This window comes from Poeciliopsis prolifica, unplaced genomic scaffold (genome assembly GCF_027474105.1).
Source record: "Poeciliopsis prolifica strain line A6 unplaced genomic scaffold, Auburn_PproV2 SCAFFOLD005, whole genome shotgun sequence".
NCBI classification, from domain to species: domain Eukaryota; kingdom Metazoa; phylum Chordata; class Actinopteri; order Cyprinodontiformes; family Poeciliidae; genus Poeciliopsis; species Poeciliopsis prolifica.
Window position 1 is genome coordinate 4,236,518 of NW_026562380.1, and position 25,790 is coordinate 4,262,307.

Below are 25,790 nucleotides of genomic sequence, written 5' to 3' on the forward strand. Positions count from 1 at the left end.
GAAACTCAAGCTCAGATTGTTTTGAGCCCATCCTAATCACCACAGACACACGAACACACACACACAGGTCTAATAATTGAACTGCAGACAAAAATACACTGCACAAGCGTCACTGCTTTGCTTCATGCCTTCTTGTTGCAGCTGTAAATTCAGCACGGACTGACTGAATGGAAATTATTTCTAAACACCAGCCAGGAGTTGGACTTGTGTCCCGCTCAACAGCTGCAGCTTTCAACTCACTGGTGTCACAGTTCTGCCCCGTCCAACCAGGCAGGCACTCGCAGAAGTAGCTGCCAATCAGGTTGCGGCAGGAATTGGCGTTGACACAGGGCTTGCTGTCGCATTCGTTGGCGTCTATCAGACACGTCTTCCCCATCCACTGCGGAGGACAATGGCACTTGAAACCGTTCACCAGGTCCTGACACGTCCCGCCGTGGTTACAGGGACCGGGGGAGCAGTCGTCCACATCTGCGCAACAGCAGGTGGAAATGGTTAACCTGAAATGATGTTTTCTTTGATTCTGTTCATTGCTGAGACGTTGCAGATTTAGTCTTACTGGTGGTGCAGGACGGGCCGCTCCAGCCCGGCGCACACTGACACTCGTAGCCTTGAGACGTTTCTGAGCAGCTCCCTCCATTTGAGCACGGATTGGAGAGGCAGGCGTGTTCGGCTGAAAAACCAAAAGCAAAACAAAAACATTTTTTACAAGTTACATAAAAAGGCATCGCTCTATACAATAGAAATAAATTTTTCTCATTTTGTCACACTACAAGTGGATTTTATATGTTAAAGCACTATGAAGCAGTGAAGAATGGAAGGCTGCTTTAACTGGGTTTTACTTGAGGGCAAATGTTTTGCCAGTAGGGCCACAACTGGAGCAAAAAGTAGTCGTGTGCCAAAAAAAGAAAAAATTGCCCATCTTCCAATTCTACTGTAAACAAACTACATATTTTTTAATTATGTACACCAGCCTTATTTATATAGAAAAATCACACTGTAGACACCCATTTCTTAGGATCTCAAAGTTAAGGGGGTGAATATGAATGCATTCCAAGAACATCAAAAAATAAAATTCTCATCCTTCCACATCACAATTGTGCAGTAATATTTGTTTTTTTTATCTATCACATAAAATCCCAGTTTACTAAGTCAGCCAAAATTCCTTCCTTTATCACTACAACACATCCATAGATCATCCTCCCCCGCTCCAAAAGCCCGCCGTTAAAAACCCGCCCTCATCTCCCTCTCACTACCCGCCTCAACAGCGTCATCCGCCAGGAAACCATACTTTATGCTATGCTGACCTGACCAGAGCAGCGTGACTTCCCTCAGACTCCCCGCTGTTCTAACGGAGAGGCGCGGATGGGTTTTAGGGATGAGCGCGTCCCAAATGAATCAGAAATGAATGATTTACTCCAGAAACAAATAGAGCAGTGAGGGGTGATCATCTCTTGGTATGCCAGGAGGAAGGAGGGGGAGGGGCTACCATAGTCCAGGCCAGCAGACCTCACGTTTCAAAGGGCATCGTTTCCTGACATCCCCGCAGTTAAGCTGTCAGCACCTCACGAGGCTCAGATTTAATGAGAAAAATAACCATCTCCATGGTAAGTGTTCACAACAGCTGAACCTTAGCACCACATTCATCTGAAGAAGCTAAAAGGACGACCGGCCTCTGGAGATCAAAATCAGTGGATTACCTGACTTGGAAGGAGGAGGAGGAGGAGGGCACTTACACTCAAGTGGAAACAGATTATTGCAAGTTACCACCTCCTCTGATTACAAACCCAGATCACCTCTGACCTTTAGTCTGGAAGCTCACAGAACCCAAACCTTCTAGCTCTCTGTGGCTGCAAACATGACTCCGAAAACCCTCGAGAATATCCGTCCCAGAGCCTCACCTCTCTCACAGTTTGCTCCAGAGTAGCCATCAGCGCAGGTACACTGGTACTTATCAGGTCCTGTGTTGATGCAAGTTCCTCCATTCAAGCATGGCTGGTGAGTGCCGCAGTAGTTCAGATCTGGGTGAAAGAAGAAACAAGGTTTTAAAACATCCATTGCTCTGCGCTGTATCAACAGCCAGATTTATATGATGTGACCTAAACAGAGAGCAATGTTAACATGACACTTCTACTGAAAAAACTCAACAGGGGAAAAAAATAGAAAATAAAAACTGTGCAAAAGCGATTAAGCTAATAAATGTTCAGACAAAGTTAGATTTAATCTGACTGAAACCTAGAATAAAGTTCAGCATTTTGCAGGTATTACATAAAACTAAAGCTTTAGGACAGCTTACTGTCATTTTCTTGCAAATAATCTGTATGATCATTGAGAGGGGCTAAAAACAAGACATGTCCTCACAATCTGATTTATGTGAGAATTTTTTTCATGTCAACATCATCCTGTCAATGTTTACTTTAACAAAATATTTAAGGTGACCAAACTTGAGCAACCAAGCTTATGAAGTTTAATATTTAGAATTTTCATCCCAATAGATTCATTTTACTTTTTTGTTGCATTATTAATGATATGGGTTACATTTAAGGTAGTTTTCATTGGTTTTAGATTTCAAAAACCTGCCACTTTAACTGGGATGTGTTTGTTTTTGAGATCCACTGCAACTGTGAATGCAGCTGAAACTAAGGAGAGCGAGAAATAACCTTTTTCACAAAGGTGTCCGCCCCAGTTGAGGTCGCACAGGCATTGCCATGGCTCAACGCAGGTGCCGTGCACACAGCCTGGGTGGGGAATGCATTTATCGCAGTACAGGCCGTGCCATCCGTACAGACACCTGCAACACAATCAGAAACGAGACAAGAGGTCAAAAATAAAAAACTCCCGCACATGCAGAATGTTATTTACAACAAGGCCAGATAATCCCAATGGCATCTGTAAATATCCTAATCCTCCACTTATTCCAGATTCCTTCCTAATACTCTGATCCTAATGAAGTACACAGCAGCATTTGCAGCCCAGGAGTTGCACGGACAAAACAAAGAGGCAGTATTCACACAAGAATAAACACCACAAATAAATTTTAAGCAGCCGAGTGTTTATGCAACTGCATTTTTACAATACTTGGGCACAACGATACATGGGTGCTTTAGCATTTTAACCAAACAGAAAACAAAGAAAAACACTAAATTACAGCTCCAATGGGACCTTTGGGGTGGCTAACATTAGCATGCGACCAGACGTTCCCTTTAACGATGCTGTGCCTGCGGCTTGGCACTGGCGTCACTAACACAGAGAGGAGTTCTCAGCCCTCCTTTCAGCTGTTTCACTGCTGCTCGTCTTGGTTCCCATGAGTCAGTGAGCAGGCCTGTGCCTCGAGGCTGAGAGCAGGAGGAGGATAAACTGTTTGCTGACCACTCAAACGTTAGAGTCCATAATTACACCGATAATGCTGCCCTTTTTGTTCTCGGCTCCATAATTGCAACAGCGTGACTGATTTGTCCGCACTTTGGAGGTGGCGGAGCTGCGATACTGTTGCTGCTGTGGAGCCTATAGTGACAGGAAACAGCGTCTCCCTGGAGGAGCGGTGCACTGATTAGCCTCAAAAAAACTGGTGGAAAGTAAAAATAAACATGGTGCTTAAGTAAACACCAGTCCACTTTGTGCTCTTAAAAATGGACGAATCCTCTATCGGAAGGTTTCAGGCAGAAGCTCAAGTTACTGCCTGTAGCATGTTTTATTAGCATTACAAAACACCCAGTAGTTTCTGTGTGCAATTCCCTACAAAACAAACCTAGATTTAAAGGATACCAACATTTCAAATCAATAACAAAAGTTTTAAGCTCAAAGGGATAAAGGAGAAATATCGCTCTATTCTATTCAGCTTTCCCATTATCTGTTAAAAGTATTTTTGTTTCTCACAGTTTAAATAAACCAGAGACATGCCTGAACAGGTCATAGAAAACACACTCTTTTCAAATAGTTTTTTAAAGTGTTAGCACAGCCTGATAGTGGGTACCTATGATGTACTCCTGTCCCAATTCCACCATGTTTAATATCAAAGAAGAATAAAATAGAAACTCTGTTTAGCCTTCCAGTTGTCCATCGAAAGTCTTGCTCTCTCTCGCCTTCTTACAGCGCAAATGCATCAAAAACATGTCTGGACATGTTTGAAAAAGACCTTCTAATCATTTTATGACTATTTTAAATCCTTACTGATTAAAACATTGCCAAGCTTTGACTTTTTGACTCGTTATAATAGCATCTACATTGAGGAGTGTTTTTTTGTGTTCCAACTCGTCTGAAATTATTAGACAGAATTCCAACTAACAGCTGATACTTTGATGCATCATGAGACAAGACATTATCAGTTATATCATTCCTGTGGTTTAAAATGTTTTTCAGTAATAACTTAAATGTTATAACATTGAATAGCTACAATAACGTCAGCAAAATTCACCAGCATCTTGAATATTCTGTAGTGGATCGAATCAGTTAAACATTGGAAATCATTTCAGTTTTTATTCTTTATTCAAGTACAACAATACTACGAATCTTGTCATATAAGTCTGTGCATAAATGTGACATTACGTTGTACCCTGCTACTGAATCTGCATCAGCAAATTCCTTCATAGTTTTCTAAGAGGACTGGGACTGAGATGAAAGAAAAAAAAAACACCCTCAGGAATATCATCTGCTGAGGAACTGCAGACATTAAACTAAGAACAAGAAGGCTGCCCTCGCCTGAAGCCAGCGTTGCTATGTACTGCTGTTATCAAACACACCACAACCACCTCAGTGGTGGGAAACGGCTCACTGACTACAATAGCAGAGGACCTAGCTTCAAGAGTTTAAACCCTGAGCTTCAAATATAGCCACACCTGTCAGAAGACTAAAGCGAGTCAACCTCTTGTTCTGCCAATAGCAGCACAGGCTCCTACAAGAAATCTGATTCAGTCAAAAGCTTGGGAAAAAAAACAAAGCTGAAAAAGGCAAACACGATCATCCATTGGTGAGCGAGTTATGGCCAAATCAGACAGCTAAAGCAAGCAATGAAATCCTGATCTGTGCAATGAGCTGATCACCAGGACCTCCTCCGGGACGAGGAGATGTAACTGCGCCTCTGATACACATCTGTGCTTGAGCTTTTCCTCTGGCTGTGTGAATAAATAGCATTAGAAGCCATTAGCTACACAAAAAGGCTCATCCAAATGTTGAACCAGATTTGACTGATAACTTTTGCCACGTAAGCGGATCGATGTCATTTTTTTAGCACTGAATTGTGGCTGTTTAGCATTGTCTTGGCCCAGTGTAACAGCTTCAATCCAAAACTCTGTTAAGGCCTTGGAAGCTGTCCTGGAGCTCCCCTCACATCCTCCCCCAAAAATGTAAACACAGTGCCAAGATCTGATTGCAGTTGGTTGTCTTTGATTTTAGATAGCGGGTTTAGAGTAAAAAGGGCTGAATGCAAACACTTTCTAGATTTTTACTTGTAATGCAGGCCTCCTAATTGTTCTAATATGAACACTTTTTCATGGCCCTGTACATGTTAAACTCTTGAAAAACAGAACTTAAAACAACCTCAATACACATGAGCGAGACCATTTTATACATTTATGTAAATAATTAAAGGAGATTATTTTCATTTTAGGAGGATAAATTAAACATAGCAACACCAGACACTTACTTGCATTCACCTGGCTCCGTACACGATCCATGTTCAGTGCTGCAGCCTTGTCGACAAATAGCTAAAAGAAGAAGACGATCATTTAAAAACATAACTAGATTTAAATTTAGCTTGATTTGGTTGCATTGTAATTATAGCAGTAAATGTAATTACTATGTTGTCTGTATGAATAAACACAGCTGCCAACACCCAGGATTATAGCACAGTAAAATGTCTAATCAGAAACTGACTACTGTGCAGACTGATTTTTTTTTTTACCATGAAACATCATTTTCTGTACTGAAGAATAAAAACAGATAATCTTGAAATGTCTACAGATGGAGAAAGATCTGAAACAAGGCATTGTTGAATGAAACAGACAGTGAATCAGCATGAATCACAGATTATACAGTCTGCGTAATGCAGTTTTTAAAGATTTGTTCATCAGCATAAAACCCAGCTGCCTGAAGCTGCCTCCCATCACCGTTTCCACTGCAGTGACATGCTTAAGCCTGCCACCTCCACCGGGCTTACCTGTGTTGCACTCAGGTCCAGACCAGCCATCCAGGCAGGTCTTGTTTCCATTGTAGTCGCACGTGTAATGTCCGAAGAACTCGTCTCTGGGTCGGCAAAACTTGTTGCAGCCAAAGCCGTAGTAGTGCTCGTCGCAGCTGACCCGGATTTCGTACTCGAATTGAGCGACCGGGCCGTTGTGAATCAGTTTCTGCCATTGTGGGCTTGGGTTGATCATGCCCGAATGAGAGGCTTTCTCTATCAGCTTCCCATCAGAACCTACAACACATTGACATCACCACAATGAGAACTTTTTTTGTTGTTCTTCAGATGTTTGAGAGAACAGCTGCGCATAGAGCAACGTCCGACATTGTGCTATTGGGTGTTGTTAAGTTGTTAAGTTCTCGACCATAAATTGGGAACCCAAAACTGCCTCAAAAATTTCTGACACAAATTGCAGGAGATCTCTGATATGGCAGATTATATGTAATTAAGGCAACTATGCGTGCTAGAAACGAAGAAAAGTACAAGGAGGAAATGCAGGGGAAAAAAAGGGAAAAGGATGCCTTTAATGAGCGCTTTAACTGCTTTTTTTTCTCACGCTCTCTGTCCAGCTCTCTCTGGTTGGGTTTCTGATCCGAAGCTTTACAGCCCAGGGATAATACTGGTCTCTGATGCTGCTCTCTGCATCTGCTCAGGCGAGGACAGAACCGCAGCCGCCATAAATTACAGTGCGAGGACACTGATGCCTCAGTCACTGCTGGGAGGCCTGCCAGCATGCCTTTGGGACTTTTTCCCTGGCCTCTTTCAGATGCATTTTTTTTGTTAATAGAAAGTATTAAAATCAACACTTTCACACACTCCTTCTCCACGGTAAATGTTGCTAGTTGACACAGGCCACTAAAAGTTTTATGTCACACCATTTCTACAGCTACATTCCTATAATGAGAGCTCCAGGTGAAGGGAGCAGACCAACATGGTGTTACCTCTCACCCACATGTTGCTGTACACTGCTGTTCAGCTCCCTCAAACACAGCCACACTTTGATTTTGCTTATGAGAAAATTTCAACTGTCAGAATAAGCATTAAAGGTTCAAAACGTTTCTGTTTCTGAAGATTTAATTCTGGGAAAATCTGGATTTTTCTTTTTAATCAATGTGTTCTTTGGGGTTTTCATAATTTACAAAGTAGAGTGATGTCAGCCAACTAAGAACTATAGCATATTTACACCTTTGATATTTTTCAATTTTGAACTCAGGTCACCTGAGTGTATAGTTTAGGGGGGGGGAATCTGTTAAAATCAGTCACTGAATGTGGTACGAAAAATCTGAAGATTTTTAACCCGTATCGCCCAGCACTACCTTATGAACCGATGTAAAACAGCTTTCACCATTTCATAGCAAACAAAACAATGACACACATCTTCAAGTTGACGTGCGTAGAAAACTTTCAAATTTCCAACTTTTCTAAATCCTGCATGTCCCATGACAAAGAGACTGAAACATCAAATTCACTTTTGTCTTTTGTTGAATTCCCAAACTTATATCATTTGTTGCACATCTTCCTCTTCTCTCTTCACTGTATTTCCTGTCAATGAGCCAGTAACTCATTACATCTCTGAATTTTACCATTCTAGAAATTGGACAAATTTTCTGTGCAACTTGATTGACGATTTAACGAGAAGACAGAGAAAGCGCTGTTAGGACCAGCGTTTTTCATAGCAAATTTCAGCCTAAAGTAAAACTGCGCTGCCCCTTCCACACAAGTTGCTGAGCACCACCACTCAGCTGGCAGATAAACAAATTCTTCTTTCTGTGCATGAAAACAAATTTACCAATTTGGAGATATGTTCATCAAGACAGTACGAGTGTAAAAAACAAACATACAAGTGCAACCAGTCACTCCGATTTAGAAGCAATTGGTAGTTTTAGTGGTTGTTTAGTCTATAAAATCACACTTAGAATGATAAGTTATGTCATAAAACTGTATAAAATTAAGGTATAATAATTTTTGGAACAGTGGGGATTTTTTTGCTGCTTTTTTTTAAATTCAGTGTGATTAGATGGCTTATATTTTTGTTGTAAAACTGTATGTGCATCTTGTATTTTACTCAAGATCATGACAAACCCAGAATCTTCTCAGACACAGAGAAAATTTTATGGGCTGACTGTGCCAGGAGTAATGAGCTTCACACAGAGAGCAAACACACTCGAACTGAGCAAACATACTGGACCCAATTTCCAGACGCGACGCCGTCTGCTAACAAGCTGCACACATGAAATGCTACTCGTTCTGCCTCACATGCAGCACTCAACTCACTACCTGATGTCTAATCTTCCACCTGGGAGAGAATGAAAAAGATGTCAGTCATTATTTACTGTGGCTCACACGAGAGCAGAGGTGGCTGACCGCGAAGTGACTCGCTCCCTCTGTAGTATGATGCAACGCCGAGTGTGTGTGTGTGTGTGTGTGTGCTGTTATTTATTGACCACGCTGCGGCGGTTGGATTCTGAAATCGCAGTGACCGGCAACATTTCGCAGTACCGTGGAATCCAGAGCAGAGTTGTGTGGCATTTCTCTACCGCCTGCTGGCCTGCGGTGTCAGGAGTAGCAGAGCCACGCTACTTGCTGCCTGCCGCGGGGCCCAATATAAATCACACCAGCTCCATAAAAATCTGAAACTTTTTTGAAGCTTCCAATGTTATCTAAAAGCAACTCCTGTTCTAACACTTTGGAGTGACGAAAGAATTTAAAAATGAGTATCACATTGAATTAGGGATCGGCTTGTCATGAGACAGTTTGACAACCTTGATATGCCAGCTTCACATCAAATTTAAACTATTATTTCTATGGCTACTAAAACATACTTACATGTGCAAAATATCCAACATTTCTTCATTGACATTTTGTTTTTGAAAAACTAGGATGTGAATTGATATTTAAGTGCATATTGTTCAAAAACATTTTTCCTGTTGTTGTTAGCCAGTTAATTAGTTGGTAATTTGTTCTGCCCAGGCAGTCTCACTAACACCTCTTGTGCATATGTGCCAAATGTGAGCTTCACCAGAGTGATGTGTGGCACTCCTTTAATTTCTACACCAGGACTATCTGCATGTGTTGTGGCAAAAGGTACTCTGAATTATTTCTTTTTATTTAGTGTTCAGCAACATGTAAAGAAGTGGCAGTGCCCTGTTTCTCTGTGCTCCAGCCAGATAAGTACTTCCAGTACTTCCTAATTAAAATGTTTTTTTTTTTTCTACTTAAAAAACATTTTTAAGAAACAATTATGAACTATTTTTGATGTCACATTTGAATTGAGATGTGTCAATCAAATTAAGTTTAAATTAGAAAATGCCACATTTAGCATGGTTGCTATAGCTAAATTGGAAATCTCTGCGCATATTGGTCAAAAGCCGAGACCTTTAAAGTTATTCAGATTTTAAAAAGTATGTCAGTATTTACAGATTGGGTATGTGCCACAACTGACAAACACTAAGCTTAGCTCAAAAGAACAAAAACACAGCAACGTTGTTGTAATATGTTCTGTCTTTCTGTTATTTTCATAAACTCTTATGCCCTCTCTCTGAATTTACTTTTAAACATGTCACAAAAACTGAAAATAGCTAGATTTAAGACTTCATAAGATGCATTTCTTGTAACTCTGACTATTGGAATTCCTTAAAAGTCGTCATTTAAATTAAGAAAACTATCAAGCTTAGCCACATAGATGAATGTAGCAGAGTTGTGAGCTACCCTGCCAACCATAAAAAAGTTAAACCAACAGTGAGAGCGCATCCAGGGGGCTTTTCACACTAGTGTCCTAATAGTTCTCCGGGGAGCGGCAAATGCAGCAGAAAAGACCGAAACCTCGTCGAGCTCAGACAACACACTCCAGTTGAGGCCCTGCCCTCCATGCGGGTCAAAACACTATCTCCGACCCGACCACCAACCAGCAGGAGTCCCAACAGCAGCCAGTATTTAGATTTCTGCCTTGTGTTACCACCATGTTATTCCCACACTCATGAGAAAAACGTGCAGACTCTGAATGGCACACCGAGTCCTCCCAGTGAGCGGGCTCCGAGCTCACCTGCACCAGCAGGAACCTTAATCTGCGAGAAGGCACGGTTCAGAGGCCACAGACCCCTGCATGGAGACTGAAGGCCGGGCTGCACGTTCTGGATGAACTCTTGTGTTTTACGCCTCAGTGATAGCGAGACAGCATGACCCCGACCTCAGTTGGCAGCACCTGCCATCAGTCATCGGCCATATAAAAACATTTTCATAGGCCGGTGTGGGCAGTGAGGTTCCCCTCCTCTGCCTCACCATCTCTTCTTCCTGCCCTCATAAGCACCTGTCAGCACACTTAAAAAAAAAAACAGCCTGTGGATCTTGAGGAAAAGGGCAGAGGGGTATGGGAAGGATAAACTTCCTTCCCTGGCCTTCAACATAATGTCTCCCAGGTGCTGCCACAAGGACAGCCAAAAGACAGTAAAGAGAAAATAAGGCAGGACATAGATGTCAGATGGAAAGAAATACTCACCACCGGTTTCATTGTTAAAGTCGCAGGCCTCCACTATCAAAGTATAGGACCTCTGAGGAAGAGAGAGAGAAAAGAAGTGTCAATGAAAATTAGCACAACAAAAAAATTAAAATAATCATTGATATTAATTAGGACATGCATATTTATTTGCGAGTTTCAATTTGTTGGCCCCTACCCTACACTATCCAAATCTTTTCATTCACTGCTGGACCTGAATAATCACAAAAGTATCACCCCATTAGTTTTAGATGTTGTAATACTTCCAACATTTGAAGAACTTTCCCCGTTTCCCAAAGACTTAAACGTCCTCCCAGTGACGTTTCATTCCCCTCTTTTCTCTAGAATGGCTAATAATAAAGCCTCCACCAGAAAATTATTTCAATTCACAACAATGTTCCTGCTGATCTGATTAACAGATAAGCCTGAGGTGGTGCAGAGGTCTCCCTATGATTAGAAAGGCAGACGTATGGGCCAATGGGCAAGCTGAGTGCCTACCCAACAGAAAAATACCTAAGATCATCTATAAGTTCATAGAAAAACAAGCACATCCTCATTCTAAGAAAATGTTTTTATTTTATACTAATTTAAGTAACTTATGACAGAGTTCTGAAGCTTTTCAAGTACCCAGCAAAAGGCATAAAAAAGTGATGTGTCCAACTCTGAAAGGCCCGTCGACATTTCAATTTCCCAAAAACATGTTTTGTCCAATCCAGGGTTGATCGAGCTCACACCAATATCGGTTTACACATTCACCCGAGCATGCACAACAGTTATGAGAGAACGAAAGCATCGGCAAAGAGAGAGAAAATGAAATCCACTTGTGGTGCTCAAGCATCCACTACTAGACTTAAGTATCGCTTGTTGTACTCGTACAGCTCCTTGCAGCGCTGCATGGAAGCATTTGAAAAATTCTGAAGTGCCAGTGAGGCCTTCTTCGCTGCAATGACTTCATGGTAAACAAACCTGCTCCAAAGGAAAACCCCTGCTCACTTTCCACACAAAGAAAGCAAGGAGCATGAGTCACTCCAGTGGATTTTCTTTCTCACTTTGCCTTCACCTTGTTCTCAGGCATTCAACTTTCCATTTTACCAGGAGACATTTGTTTGATCCCTTGCCAGTATTTTCCTGCAATCAGGACAACCATTACTTGAAATGCAACACTCATCAAAACTTTACAGTACGTCCTGATTCATAACTGCTTGCAGTTGCTTAACACTGCACCAAGTCAGTGGTAACGTGATCCCTAATCATCTTCTACATTGTTGAAACCTGCAGCTAGTTATTCTAGCGGTCAGAACAAATGTGTTCTGGCAAGTATCAAGTTAAAGCTTTGGCATTCCCCACCTCCCTCCACAGTGTCCAACACCTAAAAATCCAGAAAAGGAACTTTAACTTTTTAGTGTGCTAGTTGCTGGCAGATTAAATTTCAAGCTTAAACAAGAGCACTCAGAAACATCATTACAAGCTATTTTACTGCATGACATTTTGAAATCTCTTTGGGCTACGAATGACTAACAGAAATAACTCCCACGCATGTGACAGCGGCTCAATACAAGCAGTGATCTCATCCTAAAAATGGGAACTCTAATGCAATTTCACTGACCACACAAGGCATTTATTCATTAGGAATTCAAGTGTACTTTTTTGTGATTTAGCATTTGGGAAAACTGATTTCCACCCCAGTTTAGGTGTGGGTCACTATGGCATTCTGACAGCGACAGCATTAAGTAAAAATACCACAATTTCACAATATTTGCACTCAAACTTAGACCATAAATAAACAAAGCGGTTATCAAATTGGGTTAGCAAATTTTAGATTATTTTAAAAGTATCTTTGTTCAGTCTAATATTTTCCACTTCAGGTTAGACGGCCATAATATTTTATATTTAATCAGAAGAGAACATCTGCAGGTCATACTTCAGATGTTCATTTGATTTATGACATAACTTTATGACATAACTTTCTTGAAACAGATGCTAACTTTTCTATTGCTAGCAGCTAACAGTTAGCTAGTCTTGATCTTCTTTCAGTGCATGCAAATCATTTATCACAGTTTCTTTTTTTAATGGGTGCCAGAAATACTACAACACAAAACCTACAAATGTGTCTGATGCTTCCGGCTTCCTCAATGTTCATGCAACCGACTAACAACGCAACTAGCTAACTCAAACAATGCTAAACGTTAACAGTTAGCAGCTAACACATTCTATTGGTGCTAAACCAAAGCTGAATTTACAAGAGATTGAACTATATTTTACCTCTAATGAATTTTCTATTAAAGAAAAATCTTAAAGTGCTACATGTTAAAGAATTTGTTGAAACTCAAATACTCAAACTGAAGTTAACTCAAACTTGAACTCTATTACCTGCATACGCATTGCAAAAACAATAAAAAGGAAATTTTCAATACTTCTTGGCATCAGAAATGGCTTAAAATTAGATCATAAAATATTATATGGACTAAACATTCATGAACTTTACAATTCTACACCTTAATAGATAAGTTGAAAGACAGTTTACGTTGTAGAGCCTTCTGTATTTTCACAGACATTTTATTGAAAAGAAATTTAAACCAAAAAAATGGTACGAAGCAAAAATCAGAGCACAGTTTTAAAACCTTGGTAAGTTACACCCATCTCAGTTGGATAATCCTTTAGCAATCTGTACAGCCTGTCTTTTACGTTGAAGACGTATTTCCCTTACTGTTGTGCTATGAACAGCACTGGACCTCTGCCAAGAGAAAACATCAACAAACCTAGTACACCTCCAATACCAATGAAACGTCATACTGCGTCAATGACTGGCAGGATGGAAACCCTGCTGTTTGTTATACGCTGAAATAGACAAAAATTGGCACATTAAAGTCACAGGGCGCCTCAGATCTTAATACCTTTAAGGCACATTCACAAAAGACAAAAACACACCCAGATCTTGCACGACTTGGGCTTGCCTTGACATGGAGGCCATTGAAGCACTTTAATCTCAACAAGGCTTATTATACATTGGTCTTAGCTCTAAAAATGATTAAAACATCTTTGATGCTATTTTGAATTCAGTTAGCCTAAAAGGTCACCATTTCAGACAGACAATATAAAAAAAGAAAACAGTTGCCGAGTAAAACATAGCCCCACTCCTCGTTCACTAACACTCCATAACTCCTCTGCTCTTATCAGCTTGAAACTGTCTTGCCACTGCCAGGTTCACTTTTCCCAGGCTTCCAGCTGACTCACCGCTTCTCTTTGAACTACAGAGAACACACTCCCTCTCTCCAACACACATATATAAACACACACACCCAAGTGCAGTAAGTGTGGCCATACGTCTTCTTATCTTTCCTGGCTGAGCAGGCACTGTCCTACAGACGACCAACACAGGCGATAAAGATCCTTCCAGATCAAACCACACTCACTTGCCAAAGAACACAACTAAATCCTCTCAGTAGGGGAATTTTGTAACACACTCCCCCTGTCCCCCACTGTAAAAAATTAACCCATCTAATGTGCCATTACTAAGAAATATAACAAAATAAGGAGAGCCATGTGTCTTGGAAAAACAGACAAAAGCTAAAGGTTGAAAATAAACTGAGGTCGTCAATCTGCAGGACGGAAATGCAAACTCCTTTAGTTTGCACATTGACTATTTTTCGTGACTCGAAATATTTCCAAAAGAGGAGGTTTTCTTTTTTAAGTGTGGCCTTCTTTAAGCCAGCTCACTGGCAGTGCACAGGCAACAGGCAGAGAAAACTTAAGTCATCCCTGTAATCTTATTTTGGAAATGAATAGTGGAAATGTTACCATTCTGAAACTTTCTAAATCTCAATTTTGGTATTGAGATTTAGCTCAACTTTATATGAAAGCAACTGCTCATAAAAGAAAAACAAAGGAAATGCAAATTTGTTAAGTTTATACACCATGGCTGCCCGTTTTGTTATCGCATCTTTTCCTAAACTGCCAAATATGTCTTTGCAAGTGTATCGGTTTTTTTATTTATTTATTTTTTTTTAATGACATGGTCAGCAGTGCACAGCAACAGCAGAAGAAAACTTTACTAACTTTGGCATTTCTCTGAGAAGACTTCAGCCAAAACAAAGCATGGAAAGAAAAGTTTAATTGAGTTTCTTTTTTTTTATTCTAATACACCCTGTCAAAAAGGTATTCCGTCTTAAGCCTAACTTCACGCCTAAAAAAGATCTAAAAGAAGAGCTTAGTCTTGGTTGAAAAAGGTTGAAGATAAACAAAGGTCTGCAATCAGAATAAAGGAAATGCAAACAGAACAAGTCAAAGAGATGTTGACCTTTTGTAACAGATTTCTTTAGCAGTTCTAGCCAAAGTGCGGAAAGATGGTCTATATAACACCTATGTGGCAGTCTGAGATATAAAATGAAAACCTCTAATGTAGCCAAAATGGAGGCAAACATTGTGAATATTCCCATCCTGAGAAAATGCACCATCTAAATAACAGCTCATTAAATATTCCATGAAGATACAGGATACACCGGAATCTCAACTGCAAGGATTCTCACCTTTTGCCAACACAAAGTCACCGCAAACAGACTTTTTTTTTCACAAGGCAAACTAGATCAAAATACGATCCCGAGACGAGATGAAAGCCATGTTCTGCATTTAATTAAACAAGCTTAGAGAGAGCGAGGGATGGCTTTTTGGAACGGGTCATTTCCATTAACGGAAATGCAAACAAAGCACAGGTTATCCTGATTAAATGTGCTTCAGAATGCATGTGACGCCATGCTTCTGTTTAACTTCAAAACAAGTCTGATAAGCAGTGAAGCATCAGAAGCCATTACGCAATGTCACAGAGAAAAGCACTGCAAGTACAAATTTTAAAAAGGTGGGAAAAAAGAAAGCAGAACAGGGTGAGGTACAAGAGAGACATTCTTTTCCCTCTTTCACTTGACTAATCTGCATTTAACTGCCACATCAGAGAAGAGTACATAAAACAAACATGTCATTACTCCCATAGCAGCCAACAGCAATTATCCTTCAGGCTGAGCTGCCTATTGTTCTTCAACACACCTTCGTGTCTTCAGACTGCTTTGGTTCCTCAACAAAAATCAATCACAGGAATATTATCATGTCCCAGCTCAGTATAACACTACAACTCTGTGCATGAAGGGAAGATGGAAGAAAAAATTTAATTATGTCATTTGATTTAAATGGATTACATAGTTAAAGTACAAAAAAACTGTATGGAGTTCTCACAGTACTAGAGCTAAAAATAAGGCTATAGTATTTAGAAAATATCTAAAACAAAAATGTTACTTGTGCTATTACTTAAATAATAATACAGAAGCATTCTTTCAATCAGCTGACCAGCAGTGCACAGCACATCATTTTTTGTTTTGATTATGATGCAAAATTCTACAATAGTTTTTAGAGATGCTATATATATAGCTACACAAATACATACATACAGGGTTTTTTTTTACACCAGAATCCTAAAAGAATCTCAATTTAAACTTCAATGCATATCTTTCAACCACCATGTAATCTTAGTTTTTAAGTGTATTAAAGTGAATGATGTTAGTTGATGCCAAGACTGGACAATGAATATTGCGATGGCAGTATTGTGCAGTTTTAGCTGATACAGATAGAAAATTATGTTTTTTAGTGTGGTAATATTGAAACAAAACCAAACAACAACAAAAATATGATTTTTCTGCATTTTCCACTCAGATCTGATAAAGGAAAAATATGATTCTGATCTTTTAATTCATGCATATGTAGTAGTCTATGTGCAGCTTTTTGTCATTCAGGACCTTAGCCCAAGTATAACAAGCTGGTATTGATTAGTTACCTAATTAGGCTACCTATTCCAGTTGAGGGAGATGCAGTTTGGGGTTTGCCAGGTGTAGCTTTGAAATACACCTTAATAGGAGTGATAAATATTTTGTTTCTACACCATGATTTTTGCAATTGCAAATATTTTCAAGCAGCCACATTTGACTTTCTTGCAAGTCTAGAATCCTTCTTTCAATCAACTGACCAGCAGTGCACAGCAATTAGTGGGTCACTCAGGAAATTGCTCTAATTTTTCCTTAAAGAAATGACTTCAAGATATAGAAAAGATTTAACAGAAAATCTTAAGCAACATGAAACCAGACATTTTTTCCAACCTTGCTACTTCTCAAAACTAGTTCTGGCCCAACATGAAGACAAATCAAAATTCAATCTGAGATGTCAAGAGTTCAGTCTTGATTCAATTACTGACTTTCAAACAAAAGATCAATGTCAAAATTCTTCTAACTTTTTCCTAGATGACCAAATACGCTAATGAAGCCAGAGCGATGTGGTCTTCCATCATTGCTGAGTCTACGACAACTGCTTCCTGTTGCTTGCCCTGCGCTGGCTTTACAGCTGCGCTACCTCCATTATGTTCTGTAATCCTCACTGTAGTCACAGAGGGCACCCTATTGTCTCTACTTGATACACCGTGAGGGCCAGTGGAGCTGGGACCTCACTTCTCTTGTGGAATAAAAACCCTAAGCAGACACCCTGAACTCAACACAAGTCTTCGAAACAGCAGTTCGCTTGTGATAAAGAGGTCCGAGCCAACATCATCCAGTTCAACTGGACGACTGGTTCTTGCTCTACCTGATCTGAGGACATGTGTGCAGCCTCATTAAGTGCAGCAGTTACTGTGGGTGGCAAGGTTAAAGCGATGAAATGCCTGCGGTCCAACCGAGCGTGATTTAAACAAAGCCCTCGGTCTGGACAAGAGGCCAACTTCATGCAGCTCACAAGAGAGGATGAAGGGATGAAGAGGGGTGGGGGACAGGGCTTCATGAACTCTCAGGACCCAACAAGCCCAATTGCACCACACTACCATCTGTCCACAACAGCCAATCAACTGATGAAAAGGACAAAGAGTGATATCATACCTAACCTGACAATTGTTAGTGTGCACTGGAGTAAATCTCTTGAAGTGAAGGATGAGAGAATCTGGTCTTCACAAATTCAAGGGCTGTCTGTGCCAAAGCCCTTTGCATTGGAACAGTGGCCAAAGCAATCCAGATGTTCTTGTTTCATTGCATGGCAAGAATTTTTTTTTTTTAGTATGCATGAAACTGAAAGAGTATAACCAAGAGTCCTCAAACTTCACAAGGCACCAAGTTTGTTGTCCATCTCTACTCTAGCGCTGTTGCAAGGGTTCACGCAGACTTCATGCTGCCAGAATGGGAATGTAAACAGAAACCTTTGTTGTTTAAAAAATATGCATATGCCAGGGTCTAAGTAGAGCACAAATAAAAAGCACAAAGCATCAAATTCCCACAGGCCAACATAAACGTCCTTTTCTTTTTTGACATGAAATGATGGGATCTACAGCAGATAGAGACAAAAACCAATCACGACTGATGGAAATAACAAATCAGCGAGAATCATGCTGGATATTACAAGAAGAATTTCAATCACGATTGAGGTAAAAATAGCCTTGATGTAATTGGACACACACACATACCAGCAGACTGTGCCTTTCAGCTATCAGGCACAGTGGAGGAGTTTGTGGGCCAAGCTCTGGGGCCAGTCAGTCTGTGCACGGTCCCTTTTTTTTTTTTTTTTTTTTCACTTCATGGAAATGTGCTCCAGCATGGCAAATCATCTCTCTCACAAAGCTCCAGCACTCCCGCTTGTCAGGGTCGTTTATTTACCAAAAGAAGATGAGATATGTGACCCGAAGAAACCAGAAAGTTTTCTCTTTTCTTTCTAGTCTGGAGTTGCTGCAACTTGAGAAGCAACCAGAGGAGGCAGGAGAGAAAATCTGTGATTTAAACTGTTTCATGTCAACTGTTATCTGTTAAGATTGTGCAAACAGAATCAAATAAAGTAAAGATTGCACCAGTAGGGGTTCAGAGATTTTATTTTTTATTTTTTTGTAATCTGGGGAGTATGATGTGTAGTGGAGAAAAAAAAAGTGCTTCAGAGGAGCACAACTACCTCTTTTTCATAGAGGTAGTTTTGCATCCAACACAAACCGAAGGGATTACAAGATTTATTTCTGCCATGTATCTGAGCAGTGCATGTCATCAGTCAATGTGTAAAGTATGGTTTCAATAAATCTAATGAATAATAAAATATTGCTCACTTTACACTATCTGACACCAGACCCATGCTGATTTCAGAAATGTTCTATGACTTTTGTACATCTATTTTAACAACTGTTTTTAACACTGTCACACACAAAGCAAGACACAGGAATGAAATAACTTGAGCCACTTTCATCTTTACTCAAACTGATGGGTGCCAGATGGCTATAATTAACTTCAAATCATACTTTTGAATTAGCAACTAAGTTTCACCCCAAGCTAAACTCCAAGTTTAACAATAGTTACAAAAATAGTTAACAAAAGTACTTTAACACTCTAAACCAATTAAGATGGACAGGTCTAGGCCTGGTGGACTAAAATACCTGCATGTTGTAAATTAGTGCACACAATCTCGGGACCAGGGCCAAGGGGTGTCAAAAAAAAAAGGATTCCAAAGGGAAACTTTTCCTTTGTTTGATGCCTTTTCTACCCACTTTTTAAAGGGGGAGGGGGATGTTAAAGTCAGAGTCGATCCATGTCTGAATGAGGCCCGGAGCAGAATTTAATTTGGGACCCCACAAGTCACCACGGCAGCGCAGACTTCCTGTTTATATTGTCCATGCTTAATTTTTTAACATCTTTTTTTTTTTTTATCACATTTTGCAGTTTTTTTGCATTTTATATGTTTTGTTTAATTTGCATTATCAAGCAACAATGAGGGAAAAAAAGACTATCTGTTGATGTATTTCCAGGTATTTTAAGTATGCATTAAAGTTTTTTTTTTCCATCGAGTACAATGTTTTGGTGTTTATGTTTGAATTTTGTCTTTCATACATAAAATGTGTTTACTTCTGGTAGGTTTTCAAACTTGTCCTCTGTGAATGAGACACATAAAAAGTCACAAAGTTTTCATATGTTTTGTCCCGGCCTCAGAGAAGGTGATGCAAAGACATACATCTGACTGCCGAACACATATTTTCACTTCTCTATACGTTTTATTTGGGGATGGAAATCAGGACATGTTTGTTTTTTTTAGTGACTATTGAAGCCTCCACTCACCGGCCAGGCAAAGCTGAAGGGCAAAACTATCCTGGATTTGTCATTCCTGACAGGACTCCTGAAAGAAAACGTATTCCCTCCGAGGACAGGCGTAGATCCCACTCCGAAGCTGCAGGGCCCCGCAGCGGAAACCCTGGACTGGTATTCCTTCAGACAAACTTTGAAAAACGTGTCGCACTCGCTCCGTGCGCACTTTTGATCCGCGGCGCTCCGTGCGCCATCGCAACACATGCCGTTGGGCAACTCTCCGTTCGCGTTGTGCATCGACAAGATCTGCAGCTCGAATTGTCCCGATCCCTGCGACACCTGTTGGGAGACAGAAGAGTGGTTAATTCAGCGTGCAGACCCGAACCTCTCCTGGAAGCACGGCTGCATGTCGAGCTAGCACACATTAACACAGCGGTGCATCCACTCAGCCGAACCGAGTGACCTTTCCCGCTGCTCCCCGACCAACAGATCCACATACCTCCACAAGAAAGCAGAGCAGGAAGAAGGCAGCAACCGCGGAGCTGCGTCTCAAAATCATGCCTGCTGTTTGCCACTCGTTTGTACTAGTCGTCCGGCCGACCCACGGCACCAGAGCTCTCCTCTGGTTTGAACATGCACGAATGGGGGGAAACAGCAGTTTGCTTAGCGGAGCACAGGTTCCAGATTCATAGAAGAGCTGTGGTTTCTTTCCTGGTAGGTCCGTCAAACACTCCGGAGCGTCTGCTCTTCGTCTCCACTTGTTGCTGAGGAAAGTTTACACAGAAGCCATGCGGCGGCCGATCCCACTGCAGACTGACTCACTGACTGCTGGTCCGAGTCTGAGCTCAAGCTACACAAGTTCAGCGGAGGGGAGTTGCCTCCATAATAATGAGGCAAGCTAGCACACAGCACCGCCCCTCAACCTTAAAGCTGCTTCTCACACTTTCTGTAAAAAACAGCACAATCACTTTAGATGCAGTTACCGCCTACAGGACAATATACAACCTCGCTGTGTAGCAAATTCGCTGCAAACGGGTTTAATCGAGATAAAACCCAGCCTCCCTGAGCTTCCACAGGTACATGTCTCTGGTGGTGACATCACACAGGGCCGAGCAGGGCTGCAAACTTTTGACTGGGGCTTAAAGCACGTTCAGGGTACAGGTGGCGGTGGTGGCGCTTGACTGGGAGGTAAAAACTTGTTTATACTTTTATAGCATTTTAAAAAAATAGGGAAAAAAATGGTTTAACCAAAATACTTTGTGTAGAGAACATCTGAATATGTGATTTTTAACAGTGATTTTGGTTGACATTAAGCAAACCAGTCAAAGTCTATTCTTAATATATATATGTATATTATATTATTTAACTTAACTTAAGTTATTGCCTTAATAAATTGGATTGACAAATTGTATTTTCAATAACAATGAAGTTTTTTTTAAAGATTAGCTAAATCCCAAATCAACATTTTATTTGACTAACTGTATAAACTGCACTTTAATGGTGCTTTCTTTATGTTACTGTGGAAAAGTGACATTTTCATATCATTTCGTTTTTGATGTTTTTGGGTTAGAGGTTAGCCACTGCAGTTGAATCTTCCTGTTTGTGACAATTGTACAGCTCAATATCTAAGTCACAACCCTGAATCAGGTATAAAAAAAAATGAATATTTAAAATTGAATATTTTTTTCCCAAAAAAATAAAAATAAAATCTAGCGACTCTGACATAGCAAGTCAGGAGTTGGAATTATAGGCATTAATTGACAACATTCTTAGGTTAGCATTTTATTACCAATTAGTTAGCAAAGCCTTTTAATTTAATTAGCAGTGTGCTAGCTATGGGACTCGCTGAGTCAGTGCCTTGAGCTTGAACTGATATTAAACCTTCTGGGCTTCTCAAAGCATACCTTCACCTCTGGTGACGACGGATAGAAATCCTTCACCTTAAAAAATTGATCTGTGGCAAAACTATCAGCGTCGTTCTGGTCGCTCTTCATGTTTCAAGCTAGCTGTCACTTTCTCTGTCCTTGACCACACCCCTGCTTAAATCCCTGTTTAGCTCCTCCTCCCCACACTTGGCCACGCCCCTCAGTGTCTCTTAGCACTGCCCACTTTGGTGGAATTTCCCGAAATATGTCCGGGGGATATGTTTTTACTTCGGGTTTAGTTCCACGTTAAAAAAACATGTAAAGAACTATTACATTTAAGCGAAATACAATTACAGCTTTAACACCCAATTACATTGTATAGCATTATTTTTACATTGCTAACGTTCTATTCACTGTGGAACTGACATGTAAACGAAGCAACAAAAATTGTTCGGGTGTATCAGACTGATGACTTTATTCCAGCTGTTCCCTAGGTCATGCCTCGCTGGGTAGTAAACCATATTGCCGCTATTAAATCCGCCACTGACATAAAGAGACTTATGACCCTTTTCCACTAGCACCTCTAAAACGTGGCTCGACTCGGCTCATTTACACAGTTCTGGTGGTTTTCCATTACAAATCTAGTGAGTGTGGTTGACATATAGTGGTCGACCCCAGAGTAACAAACGTAGCACAACAAGATCTATATGCTGCACAAACGCAACAGTGAAGAACATGGAGGCTATGTTGAGCAGTCTCCTCAGTCTGGGGCTTTTTTTTTTGACTCAGAAAAGAACCAGAGAATAAAGGGGAGTGAGAGTCACTTTTGTGATGTAACACCCTAGCCAAGCAGTGACCAACACTCTTCTGATGTCACATTTTAAGCCCCACTTTGCACACTTGGAATCCCAGCAAAAAAAAATCTAAAAACAGAGGCTAGTTCGATGTACCCAATACTAGTGGAAAACCCTTATAATTATCTAGAACTTTTGGGAAAAAAATTTAATATTTCTCAACCCCCCCCAAAAAAAAGAAAAAGAATTGTATCAAAAATGTAATCTTGGAATGATGATGATCCCCAAAAAGTGGGTCATAGTTGTAAGTCAGAAAACCACTATTTAAACTTTTCTAAACTCACTTTACAATCAAAATCCTTCATAAAATTGCTTGTCTATTGTAGCTTTAACAAATATCAGATAATCAGCTCAATCCTTGTGTCTTTTGTGATGCCATCAAACCAAAAATAGAAATCAGAACTAAATGACTGTTTTCTTTTTGCCACAGTCTAATTTTATTTTTTGTGAAATCTTGAAGTGGAAATCCATATTTGATTAACAAACTGTGTTTGTATTGCCAGTAATGATATAAAAAAGAAAAATACCCAGCTGGATGGTAGCTTTAAGAATTTCTAGCATCACGATGCTGGCACAATAAAGTGTGAAGACTCATATGACCCGAAGTCGTGTTGACGTGCATAAATTTCCACAGCCACAATTCTAAACAAAAATTAAATGTATTTTTCAAGCCTGTCTCAATTCTTACTGCATCTGCCTCTTATTCTATTGGACTTCACCACAGCTTTTTCAGTAATTTTTACTTTGTAAAGATTTATGTCTGCCTGAAAGGTGGACAGATCCGATGTTAGCTTTCACACTCTGATTAGTAGAGGCAGCTCGCTAAATCATGCGGAATGAAAAGAAAGCTTGCATCAAGGCCAGCAGTGAGCCAAGGGCAAATACTGAAAGCATGGCATTTTTAGGCAAGCCTTGGAAGAAGATTGTGAAATTCTACTGTTGAAACATCTTAAACATCTGCAAATTTTAGGCATATTTTTCCTGCTAAAAATGCTTTGATTGTTGGAATGTCAACAATGTCAAGAGCACATGTTGTAAATCAGTTGCTAATCAGAATATACAGTGCCTTGGAAAATTATTTGTACTTGAACTTTTTCATATTTTTCACATTACAAAGGCAACTCTGCATGCAGTTATTGAGATTTATGCTATGAAACCAAACAGCTGAGCATCATCGTGAAGTAAAAAGAAAATAATACATGGTCTTTCTCGACAAATAAAAATCTCAAAATATTCTAAACAGATGCCTTTATTTTGATAGTTACAAATAAAATCAATAGGCTTCAGAAATTCTCTAAATAGTAAGCAGATTCCATCTTTGTGTAATTTAATCTCAGAATAAATCCAGCTGTTCATGGAAGACTTAAGAGGTATGTAAGAGTTTACAAACATCATCATGAAGACAAATTTAAATTAGTTAGAAGTAATAAAACAACATGCTAAGCTCCTAGCATCTCACAGAGCACTGTTCAGTGAATCATAAGACAATATAGAGCACAACAGCCTACTGAAATATGAATGTTCCTCTAAGCTGAACAAAGAAAGCATGAAAACAGCCAAGATTGCTGCGATAACTCGTTTAATGGAAGAGCACCAAGGAGAAAGACATTCTTAAAAATAAACATTACACAGCAAGTATGTGGAAAAACTAAAAATATATTTGATCTAAATGTGGCTAAAAACTAACACCCTAATTACACCACATCCACTGTGGAAAATGGTGGTGGCAGCATCATGCTGTGGAGTTGCATTGTTTCAGCAGAGGCAGGAAAGATGGTTAGAGTTTAAGTGAATACGGATGGAGCTACAGGCACAATAATACTGGAAGTAAACTTGGTTTAGATTAAACCATATTTATGCGTTAGAATGATTGTGAGAATATGTGGCAAGTGAATCAAAAAATATGTCTTTTTTCTAAATATTTTACATGTAAAATGTGCAAAACATGATTCATTTTCCTTCCTTTTCACAATTACACATGATCTTGTGCTGATTCTATCCTATGTAAAATAGCACTGCAGTGTGTGGGTTTAATCAGACAAAATGCAAAAGAAAAGAAAAAAAAAAAAAGAAAGGTGAATATATCCACAAGTCATGGTAAGGCCAAATATCTGTAGCACCACCAGGATGGATGTCCGTCTAAATGAAACTCTTGCTGAGCAGATTAACAGATTTAACATTCGTTTCATTTTCATGTGATCAAGAAAATATTCCTGTTGGTGTCAAAGGGTAACTGTGGCCAGGTGTCTCTCTTCTGGAAGGTAATCTGTGAACTAGATCAGTGGCCAGCACTGTGCACTTACCCACCCACCCACACATTTATGTGAGGGGTGGGAAACCCCCTCTGCCCCTGTCGTTAGTGATTTGTGCGAACCAATTACACAGGTCACTCAAAGGGTCACAATCAAAGAAGCACCGTTGGAAACCGTGGTATTACATAGTGAGGAGCGAATCAATCAGTAACTATGTAATGTTTCACCATCCCACTTTATAGCTGTTTATGAGGGTGTTGCGCTGTGCAGATAAGCTGAAAGGTATTATTTTTTTGGAGTTTTTCTATAAGACTGTACAACCTCTACTTTGCTCTGTGTTTTCTCCCAAACCGGAAAGCAGCACGGTTTATCTTATCTGCAGGAGCATCAGCAAGACAGGGATGCACACCAGCCAGGGCTTGGATTTCCATCTAATGCAGAGGCCATGATACAACTTGTATTCCTTCACAAGGAGGGAGAGTATCTAGGTGTTACTTCCACGCTCTTAAATCATTGCCGTCAATATTCAAATGTCACGTTTCCTGTGGTTGAACTTCAAGATGAAAGATACCACTTCCTTGCCTCACCCACTGAGCTGATAGACATCTCAGGTTACAGGCCTCATTGAAATGCTCTCTTTAGGTAATTAGGGTTAATTGGAAAAGTTTTTAACCCTTGGGTAAGTTTTTTTTTTTCTCTCTCTTTCACTCATTCTCCTTGATGGGAAAAGTTGAAATTGAGTCTAGACGCTATGGACAGTTTGGGGAGGGGGTTGCGTCAGAAATCTGCCTTCAGTGCCCCCATGACCTGCCCAGAGGTGATGCTGCTATGGAGGATGATGGGGGTGGGGAAGAGCTATGGTGAAAGGAGGAGGGAAATGTATACAGACTATACAGTGCTTAGCAAGACCTTTTCTCCTTTTGTCACATTATACAACTCTAAACTTTGATGTACTTTAATGGCCTTTTATTTGGAAAACAAAATATCTACCTGTCAATGCACATTTCTGGTTGTTGTTTTGCTGGAAAGTGCCGACTCTTTGACATCTTCTAACAGGATTCCGTCCTCTATTAATCTCTAT

At 40.1% G+C, this 25,790-nt stretch overlaps 1 protein-coding gene across 1 annotated transcript in view; it reads right to left on the minus strand.

The window, feature by feature from the left end:
• The window catches only part of jag1b (jagged canonical Notch ligand 1b), a 34,838-nt gene extending 14,268 nt beyond the window's left edge, over window positions 1-20,570 (minus strand). The window contains exons 1-9 of the mRNA XM_055029481.1: window positions 20,238-20,570; window positions 19,772-20,077; window positions 10,671-10,722; window positions 6,152-6,409; window positions 5,639-5,699; window positions 2,658-2,788; window positions 1,899-2,018; window positions 557-670; window positions 241-468 (exon numbers count right to left, since the gene is read on the minus strand). Coding sequence (XP_054885456.1) covers window positions 241-468; window positions 557-670; window positions 1,899-2,018; window positions 2,658-2,788; window positions 5,639-5,699; window positions 6,152-6,409; window positions 10,671-10,722; window positions 19,772-20,077; window positions 20,238-20,297 — 1,330 coding nt within the window. The 5' untranslated portion in view covers window positions 20,298-20,570. The remainder of the gene's footprint in view (window positions 1-240; window positions 469-556; window positions 671-1,898; window positions 2,019-2,657; window positions 2,789-5,638; window positions 5,700-6,151; window positions 6,410-10,670; window positions 10,723-19,771; window positions 20,078-20,237) is intronic.
• Window positions 20,571-25,790: the final 5,220 nt, after the last annotated feature.